We start from the raw sequence: 21,363 nt of genomic DNA, 5'->3' as shown, positions 1-21,363 counted from the left end.
CTTGACCAGTCAGAGAGTATGACTCATTGGGGGTATTTTTAACCCCCCAGGACAGGTGTGTGGGGTGGGTTAAAAATTAAAAAATGGGAAAACTGGCCCCAACACACCTCCAACTCCACCTCTGGTTTTAATGGAGGCGGGTGACTAACCTGCTCTCCGGAGGTAGGTCCATAATTTAAATATTTTAACAAGGCTGCGTGCCACAGATTTTACTTCTGTTTTTGGGTTTAACGCTGGCCGGCCGGGTTTCCCCAGACGTGGAAAACCCGGTAGCTGAAGGGTTGCGAGAACGGCTGCATCCAACAGGTAAGTGCCTTTCCAGCACTGCTTGTGGGTCAGGAAGAGCAGGAGTGCTTCTCCCCAGCCCACCAAGCAAACCTGCTTCCATCCCCGTGATTGGACCCCTGCAATTGGATCGCTCCCCCTTGCGATCGGACCCACCCCTCTCCCCCACGATTGGCCAATCCCCCCCAGCCGATCCCTCCGCCACAGCTCCCCCCCCCCCCCCACCACCGATGTCCACTTCGACACACAATCTCTCCAGGACACCCCCCACGGAGGTCCCACCATCGACCCACAATCTCATCCTCCCTCCTATCCGTTCTCCGCTCTCTGGTGCCACAGGCCTATTCACCCACCAGCCAGCCTCTCAAGTGGCTGGCTGCGACTGGGAAACGGAGTCCAGAAATGTTAATCAGGTCCTGTTAAATTCAGCAGGCCCTCCGGGAAACCTGTACTTCCAGGTTTCCCGGCCATTAAACCACCCTCCCACTCTCTCCTTGTAAATATCAGGGACATTGTCATTAAATGATAAAACGCCAAGCATGAAAAATGTACTGTTTTAACCTATATTTGATTTATTAACTACAAATCGATGTTTTGTTCCCATGACTGAAAGTGGACTGCAGGGTTGAACAGAGACACTTTACACAACCCCACAGGAAATATTAAAACATGTTTTCTGTGGGGAAGTTTCCCAAACTTAAAAAATACAATTCATTATTCAGAATACATGCTACATAGTATGCACAGTGGGGCATGAAACATTAGCTTTATTCTACAACTGAGGAAGACCTTTGTGACTTTATTAGTTATCACTGGATTTCCTCTGATCATGACATGTAGTCATAATCAAATATAGGAGTGCCAGTACTTCCAGTGAAATTGTGACTGCATTATTTTTAGAAATATTTATGATTTCACCAGAAATACCAACTAAAGGAAATCTTCCTACATTTGTTTATGATGTTGCTACAATTACCAACTGGAGAAAATCATCACCATCAGTCTTGCTCACTCATGAAATGAATAGGGTTTTCCTTTCTACCCCATTGCATATATTCATTATATCTACTTCCTCTTATATGGGCCACGCAGTACATACTTTATAGCTGGGAATAAAGATTTTCACTTTGAGTTAGACACAGGATGCTGCATGCTTATTCATGGTAGATGGAACATATATTTTGTGTAGCTGGCATCATTTCCCACAAATAAAGCAGTGAACTGGTTATGTTGGCCTATTCATGAGTTTAATAGGTTCTATTTATTCACTTTGGAATATTTTTAAAAGAAAAACTATTGACAGATTCCTTCCATTCTTTTAAAATGTCCAACTGTGATGAAGCAGAATCAGACAGCGCTGGGATGCACCAGACAAACTTCCAGGTCTATAATTGCACAACTCTAGATACATATGGCAAAGTTGAAAACAGTAGAATTTTAAAAAGACAGGGGAATATTAACATTTTAACCAATGCAGTTTCAGGGACATAACTTAATAAAGAATTTGACAATAAATCCAATTTACATATGGAAATTGTTCCATAATAAATCAAAAAGGAGTCTTACCTTTTTGAAACTTGAAAAGTAAAATTATGTCATTATAGTTAATAAATTGTACTGAACAGCTGTAAATTAACAAAACATGTGTAAGAAAATTTGGCTCTAAAAATTGAAACTAACAATTGCCAAGCAGCTGCAGTTAGTGGGAAACCCCACTCCACTTCTCCCCATGTTGGTCAGGAAGTTCTGCTATGGTAACTACATCTTGATTATACAACTCAGATGTAGGTGTTAAATCAGATTAGAATTCCCAGTACATGTAGCCAACTTCATTACATTATGATTTTAAAAGGGCAGCTCATATGAAAATGCCGATGTAGTTTTTTTGAAGAATTATTTTGAAAATATTCTAAATCAGCTCAATTATAAAACTACGATTCTGACTAAATAAGCAAAACGGTTTAAAAAAAAGACTTAAATCCTTACTATGTGGATTTACTGCTGTATACAGCACACAGCACACAGAACAAAGGACTGGTGATTAAAACCAGGAAAATCAATGCAAATTTTTTTTTTAAAGTATTAGAACCAAAGGAAAAATTCAAACAGCTTGACAATCAAAAAGTAAGACATTTGCACAATATTATCCACTAGTGTTTGGAAGGCATTGAGAGAAACTTACTGCCTTTGGCAAAACAATCAGCAGAGGTAAAGAAAGAAAAACTTACATTTATGTAGTGCCTTTCAAGACCTCAGGACATCCCAAAGCGCTTTACAGCCAATGCAGTACTTTTGAAGTGTAGTCCGTTGTAATGTAGGAAACGCGGCAGCCAATTTGCGCACAGCAAGGATCAACATGTGATCATGACCAGATAATCTTTTTAATGATGTTAGATGAGAGATAAATATTGGCTAGGACAACGGGGAGACTCCCCTGCTCTTCTTCGAAATAGTGCAATGGGATCTTTTACGTCCACCTGAGAGGTCAGACGGGGCCTCGGTTTAACGTCTCATCCGAAAGACGGCACCCCCGACAGTGCAGCACTCCCCCAGTACTGCAGTGGAAGTGTCAGCCTAGATTTAGAGGTAGAACATTAGCAGGGTCAGTGAAATTCGATAGCTGCAGAATTCCCAAAGAATTTGTGGAATTTTGTACGTGAGTTTTACATGCATTCCATTCAAATATATAAGCATTGTACTTTCAAATTTAGAGAAAAATAGACAGAATAAATAACATGAAAATGCTGCACTAAATCAACAAATGCATGTAAGAGTGCACTATATTCCAATTTTAGCATAAGTTTCTGTTTTGCAGTGTTGCTAAAGTTGTAGTATAAATCCAGCAGTGGTGTAAGATCCATGAGAGGAAGTAGCCTCACACTGCATGGTGAACAACTGTGGGGTCAAATTGGGTTCAAGTGTTCAAGGTACCCTTGGACTTCTGAGCACTTTTTAAAATCAAATATTTAGATGCTGTGGACACTGCTGATTTTGCTCTCTATACATTTAAATTTTAACCACTACCGAGGAGTGCTGCAGATGTCTCCAATCATGCATGGGCAGATGTTTCTCCTGGCCAGTCTCCTGAATACCATTACGAGCCAGGCAGAGGACAAAAAGTACTTCCTGGAATCCACACTGTAGCCACAATATAAATGCAGCATACATATTTGCAAAGTTGTTGCAGGCTTAATAATATGCTCTAGTGATTACCATTTCTATGTGCCTCTTGTTAATAAGAAGATACAGTGCATAAGATTCATAAGAAAAAAACATGTAACTACAAAAAAATTGCCCTAATGATTGTCAAAAATTGTACACTATTTACCAAATTCTCTGCAGATTTATATAATACTTCATTTTAGTTTAGCACTATGGTGATCTAGGGTAATTTGTTAAACATAAGTTGCAACCATTCATCAGTTATTGAAGATTAATTATTCAAACCTACCTATAATCTAAGGACAAAACAAAGAATATATAAACGTACAAGTATGCTATAATTAATGTGGAATGTTAATTATAACTGTGGGCTGTGCCATTCTTCCACAAGTCTACATGGCTTAGCTGAGAGTAGCTTCTAGGTTTGTGTTGTGAAAAATATTAGCTTGCTATTTATGATTCTAGGTTAGATTTGATATCCAAGTGGGAATCTTCATAACAAATGGAATGCATTAGTCTATCAATGTTGTCGAGCTAATTTGGCAAAATGAAGCAACTCATGAACTTGAAAGTAAAGTGTGGGCAACGCCCATCAATAGTTTCACAAGTATTTGATATTTGGCTGATTGATAGCTTGGTTTTGGAGGAATTCAGTTCAGAATAGGGATCTGAATAATTTTCACTGCATTTATGTAATGCATGGTTCCATTTATCCTCCATTACACTGATATCACCAACAGATGTGCTGAGTCAAGCTTTTTAACTCAATAATTAATGACATAGCATTCTATTCTGTGATTATAAGCACATCTTTACCTGTAACACAGCAAGATCCCACAAATAGCAATAAGATCAATAAACAATTAATCTGGTTTGGTTACTTTTGGTTGAGAGACAAATGTTGATCAGGATTCCAGAAGACTCCCATATCTTCCTTGAAGAGTGACATGGGATCTTTAATATCTATCCAAATCGTTAGAATAGACAGATGGGACCTCAGTTTAATGTCTCATGTGAAGGACAGCACCTCCAACAGTGCAGCACTAATTTATACTGTATTGGAATGTCAATATAGATTAGGTGCTGAAATCTGGAACAAGGCTCAAACCCACACCATCAGAGACACAATAAATTGATTAACGACAATTAAAATAATCCAGGGTAAGCTGGATGGGCTGAATGATCTGTCCTCATTCATAATTCGTTATGCTTTTATTAGGGTCATGTCAAGGATTTAGATCACCTCTTCTCAAACACACTCACTAAAATTGAGACATTAAGTACCAATTAAGCAAAAATGCAGATTAGCCAAATGCTCTTCAACATAAAGCTATGCATTAGTGAATCTGAATCAAAGTATGTCAATGATAAATTCAGATGAAGTCACGGTTTTGATCCAACAAATACTAATTCCATTGCGAATTATTTGATACTATGCTTGCTATGAATGTCATGATCAATTAATGCTTATAATTTAGCATTACTTATAAATTGGACTGTGTGAAAACAAATCGCGAGATTATCACCTAAATATCGTAGTTAATATTTCAGATTTTTTATATTGTTTAAGTATATTATTCTGTTTTTCATTGCAGTATTTGGTCAGTCACAGGTGAATATACAGGGTTGAATCTAGGATCATATTTACAGAAAGGTGGGCAATGAAAAGTCCCAATTTGACACTTCATAATTTCCATCATTCTGCAAAGCTCTCGATAAAGATAAGTAAATAAATAAATAAATAAATGTCAGCTACAGATCATTAGAGTAAGTGATCTTAACAAAACTTAAGCCAAAGATATCACTAGCCATAAGGAATGATATGCTCTGCAGGATAGGGGTTAAATGGCACGTGGCTAAATTTAAGACTATAATCATAGGCGCTGTGGGCAAATGTAAACAAACACAGCTACCAAAAAGGAAGAACCTATAAAGAAAAATAAACTGCTTCCTAACAAATGGAGGAAAATTCACAATAACAACACTTTGTTAATTCACACAGTATTCAGCATGCGAGCAAATCTCTAAAATCCAGTCAACAGAGTACAATGAATAGTATTCAAAACAACGCTGCAACTCAGTGTATTGTGCCCCAATTTTAATGTTAAATTGCTTGATTTTTAGCATTGGTAGAAAAATATGTGCAGCAATGATTGTTAGCTAACAATAGCATAGATTAAATAGGACATGTAGAATTGAACATGATATTCAGTTAGTAATGTTGTCATGTAACAGAATTAAATCTGCAACTTTTATAACTAAGCCCAGTGATAAATCAAATATATCATTTTATTTAGCATATTCTCCTCTAAAACAGGATATGTGCAAATTATTTCTCCATTTTTATTTTATTTAGATTACTGAAAAAAAATATAATGACATCAGTTTATTTTCATTAGATTTCAATATTCTTCAAATGGCTTCAATCCACATGCCTAACATTGTAAAGGAGACCGAGCAGAATAAACTGAGATCACATTGATCAGACTTAAATTGAAAGAAAATTAACTAATATTTACAAGAGTTGTTACTTTTTCTGTTTTGTTCTATTTTTATGGCATTTTCAAATCAGCATATGACATCCACAGCAGCCTCCTCAATCAAGACAGGTTATTCCAGACCATGGACATCTCCACATGCACCAATGATATCCCTTACAAAGAATTACATAGAATTTACTGCACAGAAACAGGCTACTTCTGCTCCATTAGAGCCTCCTTCCACTCTATTTACTTCATCTCACCCTATCAATATATCCTTCTATTCCTTTCTCTCTCATGTAGTTATCTAACTTCCCCTTAAATGCATCAGGTCTACCAGGAAGCATTTTTTAGCAGTGTAAAAGGGACCATTCACCCAATTTCCTTCCATATTTGGATAACTACACCAAGGCTAGCAAAGCTTACTTTGAGAATCCTAGAAGAAGCCAGAGTGTGAATGTCAGTCAAGATTTACTTCAAACTCAGGTATCAAGTGGACACCTGCAAGGCTTACAACACTTGCATGGCTTAACTGAACCCTTTATTAGACAGCGTTTGCCCGAATTTCTGACATGCATCACTAACAGACAAGGTTCCCCACCAGCAGGATAAAGTCAGAAAAGTACCCCTGAAGTACAATTTTACTTATTAACATTTTGTTTCTTTATACAAGATAGATACGAATTGGGAAGGGCTATTGGCCAATCCTGGCAAATCTATTCAGAGATAACCTGCAGTCTTTCCTTAACACCCTGCCCCTTCCCATCACAGCACCCAGCAATTTCTTAAATGATTCCAGGCTTTATTGCCTCGACTGTCCAAACCAGAAGTCCATTCCACATGTTGATCAGTCTGTGTGTGAATAAGAACTTCTTGACATCAGTCCTAAACTTTTCCTACATTACAACAGTGACTTCACTGACTGTAAAGTGCTTTGGAATGTCCTGAGGTCGTGAAAGGCGATATATAAATACAAGTTATTTCTTTCTATCCAAAATTTTCCCTTCACTAGAACATACCCCTCCTTATCTTTCTTTCAAAGTTTAATTTAAAGTTAATACTGCAGATTTCCCTTTCCTATCCCACTTACTATCTTAGATGCCTCTATGCTAGCCCCTTTCAATCACCCCATCTCAAAACTGAGAAGTCCAAGTTTCTCAAGACCTTCCTCATATCTCAGTCCTATAATATTCGGGTTATGGTTCTTCTCTATACCACCTCCAGACCTTTTTGTCGATCTGCCACCCACCCAATTTTCCTTTCCAATGCTTTGCTGACTGCTGCTTGCTGTTTTGCATTTTGGTAGTACTAGATTTCAATAAGACCAACTTCACAAAATAAAAATAAAAGGAAATCCTAAAATTATTCCTCATATTTGAGATCATTTGCCAAAATGCAAGCTTTGCAACTATTCAATAAAAGACACACATTTTAACCTTTAGGGCCAGATATAACCATAGTCAGAAATGTCATTTTAGTCATGCTCCAATAATATTTAAATGATCTAAAAAATGTAATTGCTGTACTTAGTTACTTAAATTCCACATGATTCTATAGTACAAAATACTTTCTGTAGGCCATAACAGAAGATACTCATTATGAATAACAACACTCTCATAAGAAGACAAGAACATTTTCAGCCAGAAATTGAGAACAAAAAGCTGGACGCCTTGTATTTAAAGGCACATTCCTTTACAAATGGATTGCTGGGCAATAAAATAAATTTTTATAGTAATTTGATACAATTTTCCAGGATATTTCTGCAGTTAACTCTTTTCTCTGATAATTGCTACTACATTTGTAACAATACAATCAAAAATTACACTGCTTCTCAACTTGTGTCACCATCTCCTCTATTTTGAGTACAATGGAGTGAGGATAGCAGCTTGCGTATAATTATCACACTGATACAGTATTGTGTTTCAACCACTGTATGACTTATAGTTTGTATCAGGGTGGCAAAAGACTTCCAAATTTTTACATTTATGAATTATTCAAGAATTGGGTGAGCGAAATGTTTTTATTTGAAAATTTGTATTTATCTAGATTCTTCACACAGCCAAGTAAATAATATGTATTATTTATTAAAAATGTCCATGTCTTTATTGCACCAGAGAGGAATGTTCCTTTAACATTTTAATGGTATTGTAAAACCTATTCATTTTTTAATCTTATCAACATTTATAACTTTCTTTTGTCAGATTATAGAACATTGTTACTTTAGTATTTAAATTACATTTTTCTCCAAACTAACGAAAGTTCTTTGCATCGACAGTGGTAGTGTTGCAGCCAATACAGACTTGCGTATTAGAAATGTTACGTTAAGAGTCATCCATTTCACCTAAATCACCCTCTGGTCTATTAGTTGCAAACGGTGCAAGTTAAGAATAGAATCAGCTATGATCCGAGCTGTAGTCCTTTGGTAGCCTCCAGATGTCACCATCAGGATGGGTATCTTATGCTTGCGGGCTGCCTCAAAGACTGCTGCATCTCTTTTAATAACTCCCTGGCAAAAAAAAAACTTAATGGAATTAGGAGATTGATATCATAAGGACAAACAATAGTTTTTTTTAATCATTACTAATTATGACATTTGAACAAAATACTTTGATCCTCCCCTAAAATAACACAAAGGGCAATTCCAGATGAAAATACTAAACATTCATATATTATCCCACAGTTTAATTTCAGTGTGGTAAATGTCTCCCTATTAGGTTCTAGCAAGTATCTCAAAAGATGGTTAAAAACATTATATTTATGTTTTCAGCAGCAACTTCCTTTTTATACAATCAGTATAACTTTATATCTGCAACATGACACAATTATTTTAGAAAGTCAAAATGGCATTAAACGTAATGTTAAAATGGTCAGAATTTTAAGTTCCATGATAAAGAGCTCTTTAGTAAATACAATAGATAATGGAGCATTAAAATAATGATGTTTCTGGTTAATTTGAACACATTTTTGTATCCCCATTTATTTACATATCATAGGTAAAGATACATATTTATTTAAGACTAAAACATTTTAAAATATGTGCATCTTAAATTGGTAGTAAATACTGTTTTACATAAATGAAGTATTCCTGTTAAAATGGTAACCATTATTTTTCTCTTGCATATCGTGTACATGCCAGCTGGGGAGTGCATGAAATTGTACCAGTGCAGCAATTTCCCTGAACAGGACTTACAAGAAATTAGGTAATTGTTTGACTTATTTCAATTTATTTTAGCTGGGCAGGAAAAAAAGTTAAATGTTGCAGAAATAGTAGTGAAGTAAATGTTGCACAATAGTGAAACAGAAATTATATACACCATTTGCTCAAACTAATGACACTCCTAGAACAGACATGCATGGAACTGGAACTCGTTCAAGCAGATATAGCAAAGCTTTTCTTCAAATCTGCTGCAAGACGAAATACAGGTGACTATTCATTCACCTGTGTTTAATTAAGCTTAGGTTTATTTGAACATGTTGCATATTTCAAATTTAGGGCATGACTTATTTTTGAAGTGCTTTTACTAATATACATGCAAAGTACAAACATCTGGATTATCCTGAATTTGTCTTACGAACCTGAGGTGAAATAGCCAAACCTCCCAGTTGATCACCATCTAAGATGTCAGTGCCTGCATTGTACACAATGATGTCTGGAGTGACTTCCTGCAATGCTTTTGCCACATATGTTTCCACTTTCTGCAGATACTCTGTATCCTCTGTGTCCCAGTCCAGCTCAATTTTCCACTTTATGGCTCCTGGTAACAATTCATGAATAAACTATTCAAAGCAATCAATCATTTAACACAGTTAACTCTACAGGAAATAAATCTCCAAACACTGAGGGGCAAACAATATGAATCAAAATCCATACAATTATTTATTTAAATAGAGTGTAAACCAATATCCTTTCTGTACAGATTATTCAACAGAAAATGCAAAGATATCACAATGACAAATTATTGTTGATAAGAAACATTAGAACACACAAAAGCATACCTGGATTTCAAAAATTGTTAACATGAGAAAAGTAGTGTTATACAACAACTAGTGTTATACCAAAGTTTATCTTAAACTAATCATTATTCAATTCTTTTTCCCAAACGGTAAAGTGATGTGTGTGATCACTGCAATACAAAGAATACAGATATAACATCTAGTTCTTAGGTCACTGCCTAAAGTCATTTCATACAAGGCTCTTATAGCTAACATCCCATCATTCTAGTCTGGAGTTGAACCCAAGTTACCACTGTAACTCTTAAGCGTAGGCTATAATTACTGCTAAATAATTTTTGTGTCAGATTTAGCAACAAAGGTCAAACTGAAAATGCCGCAATGTATTGGAATGCAACACACATTAAGTACTGTTATCTGCTTGCACACTGTTTCCTAATCATTATTACCACGTACATGTTAAAAGCTATTGTAAACCATTTGAGTTACCTATATATTTAGAAGAAAAAAGAAACAACTGGCATTTACATAGTGCCTTTCATATCCTCAGGCCATCCCAAAGTACTTCACAGCCAATGAAGTACATTTTTTGAAGTGTAGTCACTGATGTAATGTAGGCAAATACGGCAGCCAATTTGCACACACCAAGGTCAACAAACAGCATTCTCACCTGGGCCAAAAGGTTGTGGATTCCAGCTCTACTCCAAAAACTTGACCACATAATCTAAGCGATCACTGAGGAACTGTTGCACTGTCAGAGATGCCATCTTTCCAATGAGACGTTAAACGAAGACTCTGTCTACCCGCTCGGGTGGACATAAAAAAAATCCCATGGCACTATTCGAAGAAGAGCAGGGGAGTTCTCCCGATATCCTGAACAACATTTATTCCTCAGCCAGTATCACTAAAACCAGATTATCTGGTCATTCAACTCAATGCTGTTTGTTGACCTTGGTGTGTGCAAATTGGCTGCCGTATTTGCCTACATTACATCAGTGACTACACTTCAAAAAATGTACTTCATTGGCTGTGAAGTACTTTGGGATGGCCTGAGGATATGAAAGGCACTATGTAAATGCCAGTTGTTTCTTTTTTTCTTCTAAATATATAGGTGACTCAAATGGTTTACAATAGCTTTTAACATGTATGTGGTAATAAGGAGTATGAATGTGTTAATGATTAGGAAACAGTGTGCAAGCAGATAACAGTCCTTAATGTGTGTTGCATTCCAATACATTGCAGCATTTTCAGTTTGACCTTTGTTGACCCTTTTAAACTGAAGTTTGCAGCTATAGTTGTATTCTTAAGAGTACACGCTTGTAAACTCTCACTTGTCTAGAGCGAGTCACTAGTTTTGGTGTAAAATATAATTTACTTTGGTGTCCCTCACTCTGAAAATAAACACAGCTCCATGTGTTCAAATGGGTTTCCAACCTGTCTCACTCTATTTCATCAACTTTTCTCTAAGGAAGACAAAAACAGCCATAAGATTAGCCAAGGGATCTCTGGAAAAGAAGATGGTGCTTAATTGTGGCAGTAATAGCAAAAGCTTTTTTAGCTATGTCCATAGTCAGAAGACCATAAAGGACTGTATGGGGTCACTAAAGGATGTTGTAGGGCAGATTCAAACTGATTCTCAGGTTACGGCAGAGTTGCTAAATGACTATTTTGCATCAGTCTATACTCCCGTAGACGATACTTATGTTCCAGATGAGAGCGCTTAGTACTGAATAGCATTATTAATGTTGAAATAGATAGCAATGTCACCTTGGATAGGTTTGGAAAGCTCAAAATTGATAGGGCTCCAGGTCCAGATAACATCCATCCAAGGGTGATTAAAGAGATGGGACAGCTCTGTGAGCCCCTTGCCCGTATCTTAAATAGTTCAATAGAGTCAGGAATAGTTTCCTCAGATTGGAAGCTAGCTCAAGTAGTTCCTACTTTCAAAAAAGGGGACAAATCAGAGCCGAGAACTACAGGCCTATCAGCCTGACATCAATTATTGGATAGATGCTAGAAGGGGTAGATGCCAGAAGGGGTGCCCTCCATGATCACTGAGAAAGGGAAAGGGCCATTAGAAATACACATGACTTCCGGAAAAAGATCGTGCCGAACAAATTTGATAGGGTAGTGAATGAGGGTAATCCGGTAGACGTTGTCTACCTGGACTTTCAGAAGGCCTTCGATAAGGGTGCCTCACACTAGATTACTTCACAAAATAGAATCTTGTGGTATCAGTAGAAATTTGACAAACTGGATTAGGAATTAGCTCCAATCCCGCAACCAAAAAATTGTAGTTAACAGACGTGGTTCAGCTTGAAAACACATCGCTAGTGGTATCTCCCAGGGATCAGTCCTGGGCCGCTACTCCACAGTTTTTCTTAATGACCTGGACAGTGGTGTTGGGAGTATGGTAAGTAAGTTTGCGGATGACTCCAAAATCTGTGCAAGGGTTAAGACGGTAGAGGAGTGCAATCAAATCCAAAAGATTTAGATGTACTAGGGAAGTGGCAAATGCAGTTTAATTTAGATAAATGTAGTGCTATGCATGTTGGTAGGGCCAACACAGAATATGCGTATCATTTGCAGGGAACAATATTGAGAGTCGGAGGGACAAAAAGGTCTTGGTGTTATTATGCACAGATCACTAAAGGTTCTTGACCAATGTAGAGAAACTACAGCTAAAGCTAAAAAAGTATTGGGTGTATTAATAGAACCATTCAGTATAAAACAAAAGACACCGTTTTGACACTATTCAGGTCGCTGGTCAGACCGCATCTAGAGTACTATGCCTAGTTTTGGTCCATCCACATGGTGGGTGATAAAGCAGCCTCGCAAAAGGTCCAGAGGAGAGCTACAAGAATGATTCCTAGCTTAAAGAACCTCAGCTACTCAGATAGGCTCAAGGACCTTGGTCTATTTACTTTAGAGCAACATAGACTTAGAGGTGACTTGATAGAGTCTATAAAATAATTGAAGGGCTGGATAGTGTCTCTATTGATAGATTATTCCAGGGTGAGGAGGACCAGAGGATACGAATTTAAACTATGGAAGAATAGGAATAGACTGGATCTTAGGCAATTCTTCTTTTCCCAGAGAATTGTGAGCCTCTGGAATACATTGCCAGCTGGTGCGGTGGGTGCTGACTCTCTGCATGCCTTCAAGATGGAGTTGGACCAGTTCTTAAATGGGGCAGAGGTAAGTGTCTTTATAGATAACACTTCATCCACTTGATCTCCTGGAATGGTTTCCATCGCCTGAGAGGGTCGGAGAGGAAGTTTACAGAGTATTTTTTCCCTTATTGGCCCTGGATTTTTTTCTGATTTTTGCCTCTCCCAAGAGATTACATGGCTGCAGGGATGGGTGAGAGGTCAGGGGAGGGAAGAAGTGTTTAGCCATGATGGTCCAGCCATCATGGTGTGGAGCCGGCTTGATGGACCAGCTGGTCTTTTATTGCCCGTCAATTTTGCATGTTAGATGTCACTTCCACTATTTCTCTGGTATTTAAAGGATTAAACAGTTGGTTTGCAGGCTGCAGAAATCTAAACTTCATTGTGTTTGGAGTTTGCAGAAATCAAAGCAATTGTTTTGATATAAAATAGAACACACGGGGGGCAGATTTTCAGCTTGCCGCCTGGGCATAAAGCTGACATTGCGGATCAGCCAGCAGTTATAGAAATCACCTGATTTTCATTTCTATTGAAATGGTGCTCAACTAATGCAGACTAAGCTGCTGTTGAGAGCACATGCCTGCTTCCACTACAAAAATGTAAACCCTTTGTGCTGTCTGCTTTAATTTCATTTGAAATTCAATAATAATTGTTTATTTTAAAGAGCAGAAAAGGACAAAATTCGGCAAAAATACAAAATAAATAGCTTAGCACCTTTGTCAAAAATTCTTAGTCCTCCTTTTCATGTTAAATTTTCCACATAACAAAGTTCGATGGATAATAGCTGAAGATATAGAAACTAATATGCTTAATTTGTAGTTCTATAGGTATTTCAGCCATTTCAAACAACACATTTTTAATGAAAATTTTAATTGAACAGGAAAGCATAAATTAAAAACAAAGAAAACCTTGTATATGATGTTCAGCAGTTTGGATTTGTGCAGCCTCAAGGCCAGTGGTGACAGAATACAATGTGAACTTCTAAGCTGCTAACAACGAAACAAGTAAATTTAGTAAGGGTCAGCATCTTCAAACTTTTAAGTAAATCTCCCACAACACTATACCAGCCTTAGACTGCAAATGGCATTCCAACTGCCACTGCCACCAGGATGGTGTCAAAATGAAGATTCTAAAGGGAGGGTTCCTGTCGAATGCACGATATGCAATATCTTATCAAAATGATAGCCAGTTGTGGATAAAACAGTGCCAGAACTAGGAGCTCCTCATCCCAGCAGTGCATATAGCCAATAAGCAGAAGCTCACATATGAAAGGACTGCGACATAAAGCTGAAGATCTGGATGAAGAAAGCCCATCTTAACTAATCGTTTACAACTCTGACATATGAGAATACAAAACTAATCTATTGGCTCTAATTCAAAAGCTCTAATGCTAACAGTGCAGTTTTCCATACAAGAAACTTAAACTCGCACATTGAAAAGTATTGAATGGTGGGTGCATTAACTAGTGAAGAACTAAATTAAAGTCACAATTAGAAAGCAGCGGGCACAATTTCCAAGCAATCTGAATAAATTGGTACATTAAATGGATGATTCCCCTAATGTCCAACTGCAAATTAATTATGAAAGGCTGAATTAGCCACAGTTGTACCTGATTAGAATTAGGTTTTAAATGAGCATTAAGCAGATGTTGGACATATTCCAAAATGCACAAGACATTATACAAGCTAGGACTAACTAACTTTACATTACGTTACATGGACTTTTTCCATTTTGTGTTCCAAGCTCTATTAGGGTCCCATGGATACAAATCAAGGTATTGACCACAGGGGATAGAAGACCCAATTGACAGTTGTCATCTTTCAATAACAAGACCATCAACCCGAATATCCCCATATTCAGATGAAATATTTGACATTCCCACCCTGAGGTCTGAAAGGAAATCCATCCTGTGAGGCAACAGATCCTTCTTCTGCCCAGTGCCATAATGTTTGTAGAGCCAATGAGATACCTGTCGAACTTTCACTATCTGCATGTATCTTTTGAACTTCCTGTGGGATTAGGGAAACAGGTTAGCCTCATATAGAAACCTTCATCTTTAAGATATAGGAGAGACCATCCTGCCTCGAGACAGACACAGCCTTTGTCCTGAATCAAAATCACAGGAACTGATAATTGTCTCCAGGAGGTCTATCTCTAGTTGTCCACATCCTAAAAACGCCGAGACAACGGAGATCATCTGCCTCTCTGTTTACCTTGGTTAAATACTGAATCAAGGAGGTACCCTTGGGACCAACAGGATTATATCTTGACAAAGTGGCAGGAATGAATCCATTAGCATTCCATCCTATCAGGGACATATTAGTTAGCACTGCCAACTGCAGGGAAAGCTGGTTTATGGGATTTCCATGTAGTACATTAACCTCCTGTCATCACCATGTCAAGTAAAAGCAGAGATCTGTTTGATTCCTATTGAGTGGGAGATGAAAGCTCATTGGGGAAACTAGCAGCTGATCAGGTTCAACCTTGCAATAGGATTCAAGACCCTTCCTTTGAAGGGGATGTCAACCCCCAAGTATGGTAAACTGGTTAGTAGGTACAAAAATGTGGGTTGACCAAAATAATGCCCATAATAATATTAGCTCCTGCTGCGGATGCAGTTGGAACTTCCCTCAATTGACTATGAATCTCAACCCTTGGATTGTATTGAGTATCTGCCTCATAGCAGCGCTGTCAGACTTCAGCCTCGGGAGTTAGATGAGCCAATCATCCAGGTGCCAGGTACAGATATACAAGCAAATGCTTCAAGATGCACGATCATGGACTCACACATTATGAAAACCCTGAGGGCTGACAAGAGGCCAAAGAAGAATACCTTGTTCTGATAACTCTACTCTTTGAAATGAAACCCACAAAATTTCCAGTGACATTCACATGTAGCAATATCCATCTTTAAGTGCAGCACCGAGGGAGTGCTGCATTGTTGGAGGTGCCATCTTTTGGATGAAATGTTAAACCAAAGCCCTGTCCACTTGTCCTGGTGGTTCAGGTGGATGTAAAAGATCCCTTGGCGCTATGAGGAAAGCAAAGCATTCTCCTAGTGGTTTAGCCAAAATTTCTCCCTCAACCAACACCACCAAAAACAGATTAACCAATCATTCTTCTCATTTGCTGCTTGTGGGGACTTGCTCTGCACAAAATTGCCTGTGGAATGTGTACAAACAACAACAGCAACTACACTTTCAAAAGTAATTAATTGGATATGAAGCACTTTGGGATATCCTGAGGACATGCTGAGGTGCTACATTTCTTTGTTTAGGTCTAATAAAGATAATATGTTACCTTGAATTTTTCCAGTTTTAATAATTGGTTTATTAAGTGTAAAATAGGAAAGAGTCTTCCAGAAATGTCTGGAGTAGAGATCTGTTCTCTCCTGATCAAGGTAAACCCTTTCTATTGTCCCTGATAGTGTTGTCTGCCAAGACTGCTACCATCACCAAAACAGGATCCCACCAGTGATCCAATCTGATCTCAGAGGTGTGCTAATGGAGTCAATTACCCTCATTGATAGTCTCTAGGACCCATGTCTCTCCACAGTGTTATTTAGTTTACAGTTACAAATTCCTCCTGGACTCCCTATCTGGGTCAGTGTTAAAAAAGAAATATCTATCAAGTTAAGGATGTGGGACCTGAGGTGGCCTGGATCCATGGGTGAATCCTCAACAGAAGTGTCTGGTCATGAATATTGTTTGAAAGTGAGAGGTGTGGAGTACAAAACCCCTTTAACTAAATACATTTGAAGGAGAGGGTTAACTGTACTCCTTTTAAACAAAGGCATTCGAAAACCTGCAATCACAGTAATGTAGTAAATTTTGTTCTCGCAAATCCTGTTTTCCCCAATGATGCTGATGGCATTGGAAAAGTATGAGTTTAGGGATTGAGGACATTGTACTGCAGATAGATGTCTAGATCATTAAATAAATAAGCTAGATGGATCATTTTGTGCTTAAAGCATCATCAGGCTTTCAAAACACATAGGCTTTTGGAAACACAAGCTTTTCAACACAGCAGGGGGTAATGTAAGAAAAGGCATACATCAAAGGCTTTGGATCGGGAAAGCAATGATAGGTGTGAAAGAAGCATAGGCCTCTCTTTCCTATCTGGTAATCTGTTTAAAGAACTGGGATTTCTAAAACATCAACGAGTATTGCATCCAGCATATTGTCAAATGGTATAAGGAATGGATTTGAAGCCATTGAAGCAATCAAAATTGGAGACATCAGGACTATTAAGGATGTCTCTGTATAGGCATCAAAGGGGCTATCTCTACATGAAAGGCCATAAACAGAGATAGTAAAGGGGCCTTTTACATTCCATGGTTCAAGCACATGGTCTTTTCTACATCAAAAGGGTCTTCGGTCACATGATCAAAGCCTAAACTGTCATTGAGGTGTAGTAATGATTGAGGCATAGCAACAAGGAGCGATTGGACAAAAAGAATGACACTCCCCAATCCTATGGCTATTGGTAAAAAACAATATAAAAAGACTTTGAGAAGAAGAACAGTCTCTTCACCACCCGGCAGTCATAAGGTACGCACACTGCAGTTGAACATCACGCAAGAAGAAGAGGACCTCGAGGACTGAAGAGCTGATCATCCTTCAGGCCCAATGAGCAAAAGCCTTGGTTTAAAGGTTGTATACGTATTAATGATTTGCCTGGTGTGTGTATGAATTGTTAAGTCATTACATAATAACATTGCGAATTATTAAGTATTCATTTTATAGTGAAAGTCATATGTATTGTTTGATTTTGCTTCACGAATGCTTGTATGAATGATTAAATCATTAAATAATTACTTTTGATTAACGAAACTACCGTGTGTGAGGGTGACTTTCATTGCTTGACAATTTGTCCAGTGTCCAAGAATCACAGGAAATAAGGAATTCTCTACAGGGGGTATTCTATATAACGCCCATGAACATTGGGAGGTGCCACAATAAGGCTATAGCTAAGCCAAACTTTGCCACAGGAACAGGAGTAGACCATTCAGCCCCTCGAGCCTGTTCTGCCATTTAATGAGATCTGTATCCTAACTCCATCCACCCACCTTGACTCCATATCCCTTAATACTCTTGGCTAGCAAAAATCTATTAATCTCAGATTTAAAATTATTAATTAAGCTAACATCTACTACTTTTTGTGGGAGAGAGTTCCACACTTCTACCACCCTTTGCGTGAAGAAGTGTTTCCTAACTTCTCTCCTGAATGGCCTGGCTCTGATTTTAAGGTTATGTCCCGTTGTTCTAGACTCCCCACCAGCGAAAAAAGTTTCTCTCTATCTACCCTATCAATTCCTTTCAAAATCCTAAAAACCTCAATCAAATCACCCATTAACTTTCTGTATTCTAGGGAATACAAGCATAGTTTATGTAATCTCTCCTCATAATCTAACCCTTGGAGCCGTGGTAACATCCTGGTGAATCTGCGCTGCACTCGTTCCAAGGCCAATATACCCTAAGGTGCGGTGCTCAGTACACAGTACTCCAGATGTGGTCTAACCAGGGCTTTGTATAGCTGCAGCAAAACTTTCTCCCCTTTATATTCTAGCCCTCCAGTTACAAAGGCTAACATTCCATTAGCCTTCTTGATTATTTTTTGTACCTGACCACTACATTTTAGTGATTGGTGTACATGGACCCCTAAATCTCTTTGGACTTCCACTGTTCCTAGCTTTTCACTACTTAAAAATTACTCTGGTCTATCCTTTTTTGGTCCAAAATGGATGACCTCACACTTAACTATGTTGAAATCCATCTGCCACAGTTTTGCCCACTCATTTAATCAGTCAATGTCTCTTTGTAATTTTATGCTCCAGTCTATCCTACTTACTGTGCCACCAATCTTTGTGTCATCAGCAAACTTGGACATAAGGCTCTCTATTGTATTATCTAAGTCAGCGTTTCCCAAACTGTGGGGCGTGCCCCTGAAAAGGTTCCAAAGGGGGGGCACGAAGAGGTTGGAAAAATAAAATATTTCCAGTAAAAACAATGTTGAGGTGTGTCCCAAAGTGAAGACTTTTGCCGTGCTCCCTACACCCTACACGTTTAGCTGTTTGGGACACTGCCTTAGATTGCGATAATCCACTCACTTGACTGGGGAAGTCCCACGAAATGGCAATGGCAATGACGTCACTCCGGCAAATGAGCAATGGGCTGCGTGTGTAGGAGGCCCTGGTCATTTGCTGGGGCGACGTCATTGCCATTTCATAGGACCTCCCCGGTCTCCTGAGTGGATTATCGTAGTCTAAGGCAGTATCGCAAACTGCTACACATGTAGGGAGCATGACAAAAGTGTTCACTTTGGGACACACTTCAACATCATTTTTTCTGAAAATATTTTATTTTTCCAACCTCTTCGCGCCGGGGGGCACGCCCCACAGTTTGGGAAACGCTGCTTCACGGTAAGGAGCCAGTACCATTAGGAAATCAGTATGTTTTATTTTTATACTTGTGATTTATTGAACTTTGTTTTATGTTTTGTAAGCTATCAACAAATATCTAATGTTTACATTTATAAGGGGGGGGGGGGGGGTGGTGAGTGCTCGCCTTACCTACTGTGGGGCGGGAGCCAAAATAGTTTGGGAAACGGGGCTGATCTAAGTCATTAATAAATAGTGAATAGTTGAGGCCCCAGCATAGATCCTTGTGGGACACCACTAGTCACTTCCTTCAATTCAAGTGCATACCCATTATCCCTACTCTCTGTTTTCTACCACCTAACCAATCTCCTAACCAAGTCAATTAATTGCCTTCAATTCCATTAGCTTTAATTTTAGCTAACAGTCTCTTATGTGGAATCTTATCAAATGCCTTCTGGAAGTCCATATAAACTACATCCACAGACATTCCCCTGTCTACTCCTTTAGTTACTTCCTCAAAAAATTCTATTAGGTTTATTGGACATGACCTACCCTTTACAAATCCATGTTGGCTCTCTCTAATCAGTTCAAATTTCTCTAAGTGCTCAGTCACACTGTCCTTAATTATAGATTCTAATAACTTCCCCACAACAGATGTTGGATTAATAGGTCTATAATTTCCTGGTTTCTCTCTCTCTCCTTTCTTAAATAATGGAGTTACATTTGCAATTTTCCAATCTAAAAAGGGACAATTCCTGAATCAAGATCACTTTGGAAGATTACGGCTAAAGCATCTGCAATTTCCTCAGCTACTTCCTTTAAAACCCTGGGGTGGAAACCATCAGGTCCTGGGGATTTGTTAGTCTTTAGTGCTATTATTTTTTCTAATACTGTTTTCGTGTTTACGTTAACTTTAGTGAGTTCCAGTCCTTGATTCATTATTAGTTTCCCTGGAACGTCAGGTATATTATCCCCTGCCTAATGAGCCTGCTGGCATGTCATCCAAACCTTATTAGACTCTTGTTGGTGAAGTGTCTTCATTCACTGGAGCTCTCAGCTGGGAGTTCGACACCTGCATTGTGGATTTCCTATGCTGTTGGAGGGCCTAAAGTATAACCATCAAGTCTGCAACTGGTGTGCTTTGAAAGGGTTACACTGAATCTTGGAGGATTTTTATATTTGGTCTAGATAAAGGTTAGATATTGATTATTTACGTATGTCAGCCCAGTACTTTGTAAATATGATCCATAGTGAGGCTACCATGAGGAACCCAATGATAACCTGCAAGATCCTGAGAATGGATTCCAATCCACGGTAAAAGACCCCTGGAGCTACTATATTAGGGCTTTAGACAACCCTTGTGATAGATGCCTTTGTATTTGGTCTAACAATGGGCCCTCAGGTAATTCATTACTATCTTCCTTTTCCTCCTCCTTGGCAGAGTCCTGTTTTCAATCAGGTACATGGGATACTCTAAGTGGGCTGTTGAGTCTCTGCTGACTTTGGTGAGTCTAATCTGCCCTACTTTGACAAGAGCAAGGCTCTTCTCAATTCCACCGAGTCACTGATGGTTTTGTTCAGCCATGCAATGTGCTCAGTGGTTCCCTTGTATGCAGTCTACAGAAGGGTCCCAAATGTGCCTCTGCTTTCCCTGGAATCCTCTTTCCCCAAAGGAAATCTGTGCATATCTGAGGGAGAAGACCCAATGAAAATGATGTGGATGGGGACCATACCTATACATGTTGCCTATCCCCAGATGGAAGAAGAGACTGGGAGAATAAGACCAGAATCGTTTAGTGATACTTTCTTGATTATTAATTGGTAGGTTATCCAATGTCTATCAGGGGAACACTGACATTTTGTTTTGACCATGTCTGAAGGAGTATTGTCAGGAGCATACTCTGTGCCAACTAGCATCGGGATCACTTCAGCAATA

General features: G+C 38.5%; 1 protein-coding gene and 1 long non-coding RNA gene across 3 annotated transcripts in view; one reads left to right on the top strand and one right to left on the bottom strand.

Moving 5' to 3' along the window:
• The first annotated feature begins 207 nt into the window (after positions 1 to 207).
• On the top strand, positions 208 to 17,830 carry LOC137334154 (uncharacterized). Its single transcript, XR_010966083.1, has 4 exons — positions 208 to 306; positions 9,064 to 9,127; positions 12,975 to 13,076; positions 14,792 to 17,830. It is a non-coding gene; the product is annotated as an uncharacterized lncRNA (long non-coding RNA).
• Positions 5,478 to 21,363, bottom strand: part of hdac11 (histone deacetylase 11) — an 83,228-nt gene continuing 67,342 nt past the window's right edge. Inside the window, exons 11-12 of one of the 2 annotated variants that reach the window (XM_067998696.1) lie at positions 9,504 to 9,682; positions 5,478 to 8,433 (exon numbers count right to left, since the gene is read on the bottom strand). In XM_067998696.1, coding sequence (XP_067854797.1) covers positions 8,269 to 8,433; positions 9,504 to 9,682 — 344 coding nt within the window. In that variant the 3' untranslated portion in view covers positions 5,478 to 8,268. The remainder of the gene's footprint in view (positions 8,434 to 9,503; positions 9,683 to 21,363) is intronic. The other variant, XM_067998697.1, reaches the window with a different exon arrangement.

This window comes from Heptranchias perlo, chromosome 17 (genome assembly GCF_035084215.1).
Source record: "Heptranchias perlo isolate sHepPer1 chromosome 17, sHepPer1.hap1, whole genome shotgun sequence".
Lineage (NCBI taxonomy): Eukaryota > Metazoa > Chordata > Chondrichthyes > Hexanchiformes > Hexanchidae > Heptranchias > Heptranchias perlo.
This window is presented reverse-complemented; position numbering and strand designations above follow the sequence as displayed.